The 13,130-nt window shown below is 38.3% G+C and overlaps 2 protein-coding genes across 2 annotated transcripts in view; one reads left to right on the top strand and one right to left on the bottom strand.

Annotated features, from left to right (window-relative positions):
- LOC129762585 (beta-galactosidase-like) overlaps window positions 1-7,950 on the bottom strand; it is a 32,107-nt gene extending 24,157 nt beyond the window's left edge. Inside the window, exons 1-2 of the mRNA XM_055761013.1 lie at window positions 7,777-7,950; window positions 7,400-7,714 (exon numbers count right to left, since the gene is read on the bottom strand). Of these exons, the coding sequence (XP_055616988.1) occupies window positions 7,400-7,714; window positions 7,777-7,872 (411 nt within the window). The 5' untranslated portion in view covers window positions 7,873-7,950. The remainder of the gene's footprint in view (window positions 1-7,399; window positions 7,715-7,776) is intronic.
- A 352-nt stretch (window positions 7,951-8,302) lies between these two features.
- The window catches only part of LOC129762583 (unc-112-related protein), a 95,867-nt gene continuing 91,039 nt past the window's right edge, over window positions 8,303-13,130 (top strand). The window contains exon 1 of the mRNA XM_055761011.1: window positions 8,303-8,342. Coding sequence (XP_055616986.1) covers window positions 8,318-8,342 — 25 coding nt within the window. The 5' untranslated portion in view covers window positions 8,303-8,317. The remainder of the gene's footprint in view (window positions 8,343-13,130) is intronic.

The following is a 13,130-nucleotide window of genomic DNA, read 5'->3' as shown; positions in this document are numbered from 1 at the left end:
AACATTTTGCGATGCAGAACTTGTTAATATCTCAACTCGATTCAAAGTTATTGATATTTCTTCTCAAGAAATACGTTCTCTTCATTCGCTTGCCATTCTTTTTGGGGCTTTTTGCTCTAACTTTTATATTTCAAATCCTACATCAAAATTGTATTAGAACGACTTTTAGAGCTTATTATACAAATATTTTGCGATGCAGAACCAGTCAATATCCTAATCATACTTAAAGTTATTGAAGCCTTTTCTCCTCATGATTTCAACTTTAGTTTACTCAAATACAAAAAAAACATAGTTTTGGAAATCCCACATTATGTAGAGTCAAGCATACTCTTTCAAATGCCGTCAACGAACATTTTTTATGTTCGCCCCAAAAAGAATGACAAGCGAATGAAGAGAGTATGTTTTGGGAAGAAGTATCAATAATTTTGAGTTGGCAACTCTACTCTACTCTACTCTCTACTCTCTAACTCTACTGACAAGTTCTGCTTCGCAAAATGTTTGTCTTAATAAGCTCTAAAAGTCTTCTGAAGACAGTTTGCATGTAAAATTTGCGATATAAAAGTTAGAGCAAAAAAAAACGTTTTTTTATGGTGATCTTAACACAACTTAGATTAAAAGCGCAATATTGGTTATTTTAAGAGATAGAATAAAAACTTTGTTTTACAAATTTGCTTAAAATAACTGAGGCTAAAATATTGTTGAACCATATCTACCTCTATCTATAAAGATAAGAAAGTTAGATTTTTTATTTCATCGAAATTTTTGGTAACCCTATTTTTGGCAACATCAAAATGAGCGCTTTATCATATGCAACAACTTTGTCGAAAACAGTTTTTGTCTAAAGAGTAACTGTCGAGCTCTAGATGCTAATTTCCACTTAAATGCACTTTCTGAACCATTGTGACCATTTCTGGAACGGGTTGAAAACTACGGCTTTCGTCTGTTATCGTTTTTTTTACGTGACTCAATTGAAACATTCGGACCAAACCATCATTCAGGATGGCATCCAAAATCCCTCCATTTTCATGGCCGTATTATATTGGGTTGGGGAAAAAGAAATGATGTATTTCTGATCGAAATTTGACACTTTATTTAACATACTTAAAATTATCCAATTTAAGTCAAATATGCGCCTTTTTGTTCTCAAACTTGTCGCCATTTAGAAGGCAACTTCATTATCTCCCACTTATAAAACCCCACCTCCTTATTTGCAAAAAAAACTCAGACAGTCAGTTTTCGCAAGCCTCTTTTGAGCGCTCTTGGTGATACTAAGACCAAGAGCGTTTTGCATGGACCGGAAGAGATGATTATCACTTGGAGCCAGATCCGGACTATACGGTGGGTGCAATATTACATCCCATCCGAGCTCCCGTAGCTTCTGGCGGGTCATCAAAGATGTGTGAGGCCGAGCGTTGTCCTGCTGGAAAACAACACCATTCCTATTGATCATTTCTGGCCGCTTCTGGTCAATCGCCTGCTTCAAACGGTCAAGCTGCTCACAGTAGAGAACCGAGTTGAGGGTCTGGCCATAGTTGAGCAGCTCATAGTGGATGATTCCCTTCCAATCCCACCAAGCACACAGCAAAACCTTCCTGGCCGTCAATCCGGGCTTGGCGTTGGTTTGAGCCGGCTCACCGCGCTTCAACCACAACTTTTTTCGCTTTAGGTTGTCGTACGTGATCGACTTTTCATCACCAGTCACCATCTTCTTCAAAAATGGATCGAGTACGTTCCGTTTCAGCTGTGCATCGCAGGCGTTTTTCGGTCTAAAAGATTTTTTTGCGTTAACTCGTGTCAACTCAATCGAGCGAGTGCTCACATACCGGATGATTTCAACGATTTTATCGGTTTCCACGACGATTGGCCTACCAGTACGGGGTGTATCTTCGACAGCCACTACACCAGAACGAAATCGATCAAACCAACGCTGTGCTGTGCGAATCGTTACAGTATCGGGTCCATAAACTACACAATTTTTTTCGGCCGCCTTCGTTGCAGTTTTACCTCGCAGGTAGTAAACACGTAAAATATAGCGAATTTCTTGCTTGGTGGACTCCATCTTTGACGCGCTATAACTTGAGGCTGAAAAGGACAATCACAACACTGTCAAAACGATACTTGTAGCACAGATTGTCTTCTTTAAATAGCCGTATAGTATGACCCGATGCGAAAAGTACAACACAAGATATGTTTAAGTGTTGCCATATATTGACAATATACGACATTTCTTTTTCCCCAACCCAATATTAGGCTCACATAGAGGGGTTATTCAGAGGGTACCCCGGTCCGGAAGGTCAAATTATTTTTTGCATTTTTAGGAAGTTTATGCACTCAGAAATGTTGTCCTAAAAGGTTTTTCCGATATTTGATTTCGTTGGAGACTAACATCCAAAAGTATGAGCTCACCTCAAGGGATACAGTATTGCTGTACGAATTTTTAAACGCGTTTTTCTCGGAATCATGTTTTCCAACCAGTGATATTGATATCTCAAGATCTACTCGACCGATTTGGCTGAATTTTTTTATGATCAAGTAAAAATGAATTATCTAAAGCGTTACATAGCCGTTTTTTGATATCACATTTTTTCGTTTTTTTAAGAGCTTCTAAACAACGATTTTTTATGAAAAATTACTCATTTTCAGCAAAAACTGTCACTACTTTGGCAATTTTCCGAATTCTCAAAAACCTCTATGTAACGCTTCAGGTATTGTCCTAAAGTATCAAAATATTCATTGGAATTCATTCTGCGACCCCCCGTTACTTCAGAACCGATACCACCAGCTAGGTACCGATTTCAAGACAGCTTCTACGCTCCAGCTACCAACAACATAATAATCATTATGCGTGCACTCAAAAAAATGGAAAGAACATATTCCAATATACCGCAAACAATAACCAAAATACCCGAACACTTCACTTTATTCCTGGCATCTGAAAAAATCACGAAAATTCGTTATTTTTCGACCTTCCAGATAGGGGTCCCCCCTCTACTGACGCACTAATCGAATAGACTGTAACATTGCGAATTTAAGTTTGATTTATGTACAAAGGACTTTAAAACAAACTAGTTCGGATACGCAGATGCTGTGCTGTCGAGACTAATACCAGGGACAGACATACAGCTGTACTTGCGTTGTACTTCGAAAATTGTATGTCTGTCACCATGTACAGCGCTAGAACCATGCAAGCAACTCGGTACAATCGCTGAACCTGTACCGACCTATTTTTCCGCTTTACATGGCTACAGTTGTACTGTGCGCAGCGCCATAGACGGTTAGTGGTGGGTAGCATGAACAAAACGAATCAAAACATTTGGTATACATTCTTTTCATTGACTTTCTCTTGAGTTAATAACTCAGATTGGAAACATATTTGTTGTGTTCGATAGTTTAGACGCTAAATAAAAACCTTTTTCATTGAAATAATGGTGAAAATACAATGCAATAAATTCAAACTTCTGATTGTCAGTCTGACATGCGGTACAATGTACAACCAAAGTATGTGTGTCATGCTATCGTGGTACCTGTACAACGCTGTACACGTACAGCGCTAGTACAGTTGTATGTCTGTCCATGGTATAATCAATGCGCCAGTGTTGAATAGCTGCCTGTATTCTGTCAGCGTGATTCCAGTCACTTTCAGGATGATCAGCAAGGATACTCAACGTGATGCGATACTGAAGCAAGTGTTGTGGTATCCGGAGTCTGGTTGACCAGCAAATGCAGATGAGATCGAAGATACAAATGAAATTGAATGAAATCATGCAATTTGAAGAGATTTGGTATAAAAAAATGTTTGAAAATCACAATTTCATGTAAATCGTAATAGGATTCCAACTGGTTTCACATCTCCTCTGTTCTTCAGACTTGACTCCTTCGGACTTCTATTTGCTCCCCAATTTCACGAAATGGCAAGCGGGAAAAATGTATGAAAAATGTATTCAAACGAGGAGGAGCAGAAACAAATGGCTATTTTTCAAACACGAACAAATCCTGCTATTCGGAAGGAACTAGAGCAGCACTAGACGAGAAGTAGAAGTTAGAAAGCATGTTGAAGAATAAAAATAGTTTAACCCCAAACAATTAAACAGTTTTTATTTTTGCACGGACTTTTGAAACGATCCTTTGCGCATCTCATATTACTACTAAACCACAAGAGAAAACCCGCGATAGAAATGCACTGTAGTTTTATTTGTTTTCCAAATTTATGTGAAAATTGATATCAAATAAGTTGTTCTGCTATTCGATCGTCACTTAATTTCTGATTCTACAAATTGGATAGTGTGATGTCACAATTCAGTCATGAATTTTCACATCTCTAGAATCATAGTAAGGTACAACGGGACATGTTGAAATTTGGGGTAAGTTAAAACGTAAACCATAACTTTTACTAGGATTGATGGATTGACGTGATATATTTTTTCAGTAAACATTATGTCTCAACTCACCAGTGCTTGGATATTGAATGAACTGAATATGAACCAATGCCATTCATTCGTTTGTTCATTCATGAACAATACTCCCTTTGAACCATCCAACACTGTGATGCCGGGCGAACTGCCTTGATTCACTAACATCGACGTCGGTGGTAGTGAATCAAAATGATGAATGATCTAATAAATCTGATTAGTGACCGTTATGAGTGGCTCTACTCTGTCATGAAAGCGTTGACCCCTTTCACGTACAACATCGACACTCACTGGACTGGTTTTACGTTCGATAGCTTACCATCAACACGAATGAACAGTCAGAAGTGCAATGAAGTACTTCAGAATCATCCACTATTGTTTTTGCATCAAACTGCCTTGATTGGGTAATTTGGCATCAATTCATAAAATCCAGAAGGTCAGGGCATGATTTCATGAATAGAGGCTTCAGATTCTGGACGGGTCAGCTTGTTTACCAGATCAAAACTCTATCAAGAACTTATGAGGAGTGATCGTACGAAAAGTAGAGGCAGCTTACCAGCAGTATGAGTGATTTGAAGAGCTCAAACGAGTAGTACGAAATACACGAAATACACGTAGAACGAAATACACACTACAACATGGCGCAGCTGGGTCAAAACCACTCCGAATTGGATATTTGATCTGATTGAGAACTAAAGATGACCTACGAATTAGAAACTAATTGTAATTCATGTGAAGTGGACGTTAATTTTGTATAGGAGTGAGAGTTTATCCATCTGGTTCTATAATTATGAAACACTGGAATTTTAGTTTTTTGAATGTTTCGCGTCGGAACACAACTGAATAAAGCTGAAATAGTCAGGCTTACAAATGAAGATAGTTATTATATCCTACACCATATTCTTCAATTCAACCGACTTCTTACATAACTCTGGAAACTCAGAAAATTTGAGTGGTTCTATAGTTGTGAAACGCAGTGTATATTCTCGACACTACGGGCACTTCTTTGTCTGACTGGCACGGGAACATTTTGTACTGTGACTGTGGATTCAAATTTTTCCTCTAGACGCTCAATCGTTGATCTGGCAGGATGATTATGACGACCATATATTGCACGTAGCGCTCTTAATGTTGGGGCCATTGACTCCGAATTTCGATAGTTTAATAATCTCGACTTGTTGGATCACATATCTTTCCATTATAAAATGGCAAACCTTTCTGAAGAGAAATGTCAAGAGAGCGGGGAAAAATATGGCGTCGTTTGCTGTCCCTATCGGTCAACTTTTGTAGCGTCCCTATTGAAATACCCGTTATAGTCAAAACCAAAAAAAAATCGATCATGGTTTGGATTTGATATTAAGATGGCCGTATACTGTCAAATATTTGTCACTTTTTGACAGATTTGGATTGAATTTGGTACAAACACAATTTTGTTTGTCGCTTTTCAATTATCAACAGTGGCTAACAATGTCAAACATCGGACATGGGGAAAATTTGACTGAAATATTTAACGCAACGTAATCATGTACTGACAGGTTTGACAAACAGAACGAAAAAAATGCTAGGCATTCAATATCTCAATATTGGCTTGTCGTGTTTTGTGTCGAATATATTGGATTAGTAGACGTTAATCAAATTTTATCTGCCATGAAGTGTCAAAAGTTTGGCTTCGGTCAAAAAGTGAAGTTTTTAGTTTATTAGTTATATTCGTCAAATATGACCCTCCATTAATCTCTTAGAGATTAACAGTAAGCTACTCAACACCCTGTATACGCATTAAAACACATAATAAAAAACACTATACTTTAGATCCTCACTTTTAATGAACTGTATAGTGTACACAAAAATAGTAATGATAGATCTATATATATATAAATGGATTTCTGTCTGTCTGTCTGATTCCTATGGACTCGGAAACTACTGAACCGATCGACATGAAAATTGGTATGTAGGGGTTTTCGGGGTCGGGGAAGGTTCTTATGATATTTCCAGACCCCTCCTCCCTCTCTAAGGGGGGGCTGTCATACAAATGAAACACAATTTTTTTCATTACTCGAGAGTTAAACAAGCAAATGAAACCAAATTTGGCATGTGGAGGTTTTAGGGTGCAATAAATGTTTTTACGGTGGTTAGACACTCCACCCTCCTCTTTAAGGGGGGCTGCCATACAAATGAAACACAAATTTCTGCATAACTCGAGAATTAATCAAGCAAACTAAATCAAATTTGGCATGTGGAGGTTTTACGTGCAATAAATGTTTTTTTACGGTGGTAAGATATTCCTTCCCACTCTCTTAGGGGGGCTGCCATGCAAATGGAACACAAATTTTTGTATTACTCGAGAATTAATCAAGTAAATGAAACCAAATTAGGTATATTGATATTATTCCATGTAACGGAGAAATATGTTATTTGCAAGAGGTTGAAGAATCTTGAACGAGAATTGTGTTTGAAAATAATCTGATATTATAATGATGAGTTTTGGTAGAACTACTAGGAATTTTTTAGTAAAAGGTAAATTCAATGAAGTCGATTAGAAGATCAATCAATGAACAGTTCTGCGATTGGACCCATGAACTTGCGCTTAGTAAGTAAACGTGAATGTTTGAATGCATTGATAACAAAAAAAATTGCGCGAGACGAAGTTTGCCGGGTCAGAATAATAAATCATGATAATGAAAGTATATTCCCCAGTGGTATTCGATAGTTCATGGTCTGCTTCGTAACACGTTAGACAGTTTATAGGTTCAATGACGCTCACTGTTTACGTGAGAAGAATGGATAAGAGAACACGAAAAAATTACGAAACTGTAGCCATTGTTAGATTTGAAAATTATACATAATACTACATTCATTCATGAAGGTCAATTTGAGTAGATAAATAATTATAAGAAACACCTTGGCCAGTATTCAATGCACGCGTACAAAATGTTTCTTCTATGTAGAAGAAACATTTAAGTCATTTGTTTTTAAACAAATATCATACTTACGTTATCAATTTCAGCACAAATGTATGGTCCCGGTCGCAAGATCACATACAAATCTTCTTCGACTGCAACTTCAATAATCTTAGTGATATTAGCAATGCCATCCCACACATATTCGTTTTCTTTGGGATTGTGCAAGGACCATTGAATGTACAAATCAACTGTATTAAGTCCTCCTGTGCGAAGCGTCCTTAGCTTTTCCCGCCAGGTTTCGGGCAGAGATCTGAAGTAATGAAACGATCCGGCTACGTAACGGAAATCTACACCATCCATCACGAAAGTGTCCCGCTCATAATCGACGTAGAAAGAACGTTCGTCCTGTTGAGAAAATCCACTATTATTTATTCTCGAGTGGTAAATCTTCACTTCAATCAACGCACTATTTCGTTCGGATTGTTGTTCATATCACTTTGATGTGTTGCTCCAGACGATCGTAAGAACAGGAAAATGCTGCTAAATATGAATCGATATAACATATCCACTGATTTTTTCAGTAGCGCTTCAACCGATGTGTGCACACCAAATGATACGATACTAATGGTGTTCGAATGTTGGTAGGGGATGTTTCAGCATTGTAGAAGACGCACTCAGCATTGATTGATTGAAATAGTAATAGTAATAGAAATAGTGGCGCGAGCACAAATGCGCCATATCCCATACAGCTCTCGAAGTGCTGGCGGCCGACTAAATGTAAACAAATGCGCCATACTATTTACTTTTTTTTCATTTTTGACCTTATTATTGCGCATATCTTAAAGTGATTATCGGTTAGTAAAGGCTAGTGTTCAAATCTGTGTTAAGAATATCAAACATCAATATCATAGAATCTATTTTTTAACAAAACAGTAGTGGATCCGCGAATGTACCATCAAAGCGTGTAAGATTGGCCAAAGTTTTCTGATTTCCAGTGACTAGTTGAAAATGTTCATCTTTAGGCCACAGAGGGGTATTTACTGGATTTTTATTTTATATCTGTTTGAACTTAATTTCTGTCCTAACACTGATTTACAGCCAAATATTCGATAAGACCATGTGATAGGAATATCAAGAGGGTTTCCGTGAATCAAATCGTACTCAACGGTTCGTGCGTCCTTTTCTAGCAAGTGTGAATAACAATCGTTACCACCCCTCTTTCAATTGGAAGCATTTACAACGATTGATTACATTGCTCTTATGGCTCGAAGCAAAATTCCTCGCTTTCTGGACGATTGTTGGGAGCGCTGAAAATAATTTCCTGTTGAAATATATCGAGGTTGCGTTACTTCTATGTATTAGAGATAGGAAATTGTGTTACGTAGGGGGGAGGGGGTCCAAAATCCGGATTTTTAGCGTTACGTAATTTGTGCACGACGCCTAAGGCAAAATATCCACGAGTTATATGTTTGTTAATCATTGACCCGAAAACATGTTTCAATAGCTTTAAAATTGCCTAGAAAACAGGTTATTGAAACCGTATATAAACTCGCATGCGCTCTGGAAATCCATTCAGTTGTGCCATCCATTTAGGCGTGCTCCCGTGGCCGAGTGGTTAGTGTCACACCTGACATGCCGGGGGTTCGGGTTCGATTCCCGTTCTGGTCGGGGGAATTTTCCGTCAGAATTTGAAATTCATCGCTATCGGAAGTCGACCGATTTGCTGATCTTTGCAGCGTTGGGTTCGTGGAATTGCCCAGGACTTCTAAACCGAATTGCGCTTCCAAAGTACCGCGGTTATGGCACTGCTGGAGGCCTATTCGAAGACACCAATTTGTGTGCTACTCACGCATCCTGCCCGAGAACATACAGCTGGCCCGTCGTATACGAGGAGAGAGAGCATATAATCAGCACCCTTTGACCCTTTGAGAGAGCATATAATCAGCACCCTTTGACCCTTTTCAGGGACAAAAATTTGCTGGTTCAGAAAAGTTTTTGCAGGCCGAACTGAAAGATGCATTTAGCGAAAATCGTGATATCGATGATAATTCGATACCGATAGATGTTCGAAAGTAGCGTTATAAATGAAAGCAGCGTTATAAAATTATTTCTTTGAAAATGCTGCAATCGATCGTCGTTATTGGGAAGTTGGAATTGTTGGGAAGGGGGTCTTATTTGTACTGTGTAATTCTGAGGAGGAATCCATTCCTTCTCGAGTTTTAATAATCTTGCTCCGGATCAACGATGATTCGATGGAAATGAAGCACTTGATTTCTTAAAAATCCGTCGATTAGCTGGTCATCGTTCTAGAAAAATGCGCTCGTTCGGTAAAGGTTAAACATCCAAATTGATCAACTTGTCGGCATAAGCGAAAGACATGAGTACCAACATAACGCCACAAAAAAACAGGAAGTGGGTTATATCTATGGTATAACCGCAAGGGTAACGTAGGACTATCGTTGATTTAGAGATCATTTGTTTGAAGTTGAATCTAAATCCATTCTGAATGAATGAATAAATTAATATTTGGGGGACTTCGAAAACGAGAGCGTTACGTTGGAGGCCTTGTTCTGAAGAATAATCTTCAGAAGCTTTCCTGCTAACTGTACTTGATTGACAAATCACAAACCCAAATGTATTATATGGATATTTTATGGATAGAAAACATTAAAATAAACTCTTTCGCTTGAATGTAATTTTCAATTCCAAGGGAAACTGGCAGATTAGTTTTCCAGCAACGATTAGATATTTCCACATTTTCCTCGATACTGGAAGCCCACTGGTTAATACTAACTCGATAACCACCTGTTAATAGTACTTGATTGAAAAATATTTGGTCACAGTGTTACATGGATAGAAAACATTAAAATAAACTCTTTCACATGAATGTATTTTTAAATTCCCAGATGAACTGGCAGATTATTTTCAGTAACGATTAGATATTTCCTCGATACTGGAAGCCCACCAGTGGTTAATGCTAACTCGATAACCATCTGTTAATAGCACTTGATTGAAACATATTTGGTCACAGTGTTACATTGATAGAAAACATTCAAATAAACTCTTTCACATGAATGTATTATTAAATTCCCAGAGGAACTGGCAGATTATTTTTCAGCAATGATTAGATCTTTCCGGAACTTTCTCGATGCTGAATGGCATCCAAACGGAAAGAATTCTGCGCGTGTATGTGTCGATCCTTCGCCGTCCACCTCCTCCAGCACGTTAGGCAACGATGTTGTCTTGTCGATGCCCTCACGAAAAATGAATGTGTCTCACCACCAGAATATCGCTTAAGTATGCTTTTTGTGTGTGATTGAATCGAGAGAAGGTGTGGTTTACGATGGCAATTTGGAAGGCAAACTAGAGGGGAATGAACTCTCTGAGCTCTAAACTTTCGGCGACTGAGCAATAATCGATTGCGTACGCATACAATATTGGATACGGAAATATCCTACTGATGGGGAAGGATAATCTTCAGAAGCTTTCCTGCTAATTACACTTGGTTGAAAAATTACAAAATCAAATGTATTTGATCGCTGTGTTATATGGATAGAAAACATTAAAATAAACTCTTTCACATGAATGTATTTTTAAATTCCCAGATGAACTGGCAGATTATTTTCAGTAACGATTAGATATTTCCACATTTTCCTCGATACTGGAAGCCCACCAGTGGTTAATGCTAACTCGATAACCATCTGTTAATAGCACTTGATTGAAACATATTTGGTCACAGTGTTACATTGATAGAAAACATTCAAATAAACTCTTTCACATGAATGTATTTTTAAATTCCCAGGGGAACTGGCAGATTATTTTCAGTAACGATTAGATATTTCCTCGATACTGGAAGCCCACCAGTGGTTAATGCTAACTCGATAACCATCTGTTAATAGCACTTGATTGAAACATATTTGGTCACAGTGTTACATTGATAGAAAACATTCAAATAAACTCTTTCACATGAATGTATTTTTAAATTCCCAGAGGAACTGGCAGATTATTTTTCAGCAATGATTAGATCTTTCCGGAACTTTCTCGATGCTGAATGGCATCCAAACGGAAAGAATTCTGCGCGTGTATGTGTCGATCCTTCGCCGTCCACCTCCTCCAGCACGTTAGGCAACGATGTTGTCTTGTCGATGTCCTCACGAAAAATGAATGTATCTCACCACCAGAATATCGCTTAAGTATGCTTTTTGTGTGTGATTGAATCGAGAGAAGGTGTGGTTTACGATGGCAATTTGGAAGGCAAACTAGAGGGGAATGAACTCTCTGAGCTCTAAACTTTCGGCGACTGAGCAATAATCGATTGCGTACGCATACAATATTGGATACGGAAATATCCTACTGATGGGGAAGGATAATCTTCAGAAGCTTCCCTGCTAATTACACTTGGTTGAAAAATTACAAAATCAAATGTATTTGATCGCTGTGTTATATGGTTAGAAAACATTAAAATAAACTCTTTCACATGAATGTATTTTTAAATTCCCAGATGAATTGGCAGATTATTTTCAGTAACGATTAGATATTTCCACGTTTTCCTCGATACTGGAAGCCCACCAGTGGTTGATGCTAACTCGATAACCATCTGTTAATAGCACTTGATTGAAACATATTTGGTCACAGTGTTACATGGATAGAAAACATTCAAATAAACTCTTTCACATGAATGAATTTTTAAATTCCCAGGGGAACTGGCAGATTATTTTCAGTAACGATTAGATATTTCCACATTTTCCTCGATACAAACGGAAAGAATTCTGCGCGTGTATGTGTCGATCCTTCGCCGTCCACCTCCTCCAGCACGTTAGGCAACGATGTTGTCTTGTCGATGTCCTCACGAAAAATGAATGTGTCTCACCACCAGAATATCGCTTAAGTATGCTTTTTGTGTGTGATTGAATCGAGAGAAGGTGTGGTTTACGATGGCAATTTGGAAGGCAAACTAGAGGGGAATGAACTCTCTGAGCTCGAAACTTTCGGCGACTGAGCAATAATCGATTGCGTACGCATACAATATTGGATACGGAAATATCCTACTGATGGGGAAGAATAATCTTCAGAAGCTTTCCTGCTAATTACACTTGGTTGAAAAATTACAAAATCAAATGTATTTGATCGCTGTGTTATATGGTTAGAAAACATTAAAATAAACTCTTTCACATGAATGTATTTTTAAATTCCCAGAGGAACTGGCAGATTATTTTCCAGAAATGATTAGATCTTTCCGGAACTTTCTCGATGCTGAATGGCATCCAAACGGAAAGAATTCCGCGCGTGTATGTGTGTGTAGCGATGTCTTCCCAGGGAACCGTTTGTGGCATCACTCTCCTCCTGGTGGATTCCCTTCTGGCCTAGGGCGCACAAACAGGCTCTTGGTGACACCGTTCATCCGCGCTTTCATGATAAACGAAGAGCTTCACCACAACAGCGACAACATGCTCCAATCGCTGTTCAATTAGAACTGAGTGGATTTCCGAGTGGCGCTCGCTTATATACCGATTGGTGATTTCAATAGCCTGTTTTGAAAGCAATTTTAAGACTTTTGAAACAAGTTTTTGGATCAAAAAGTAACGCGTAGACATTTTATCTTTCGAATGAAGTGTTTATCATACCATTTCGTTCAGTTGTTTAGGAGCTATTAACGCTCAAAATCTCGGTCTCCGGCGTAACGCTTTCGTTTTCGAAACTTTGATTTTACACCCCGGTATAGAAATGAAAGACGTAGTCCTACGTCAAAACAAAAATCGAGTATATGGTATAGGATAGTTTCCAGTAGGTCGGAAAAACATCAGTGGATACGAAAAATTGA

The sequence above is a fragment of the Toxorhynchites rutilus genome, chromosome 1 (assembly GCF_029784135.1).
Source record: "Toxorhynchites rutilus septentrionalis strain SRP chromosome 1, ASM2978413v1, whole genome shotgun sequence".
NCBI lineage: Eukaryota > Metazoa > Arthropoda > Insecta > Diptera > Culicidae > Toxorhynchites > Toxorhynchites rutilus.
The sequence above is the reverse complement of the archived record's forward strand: the minus strand, read 5'-3'. Positions and strand labels throughout refer to the sequence as shown.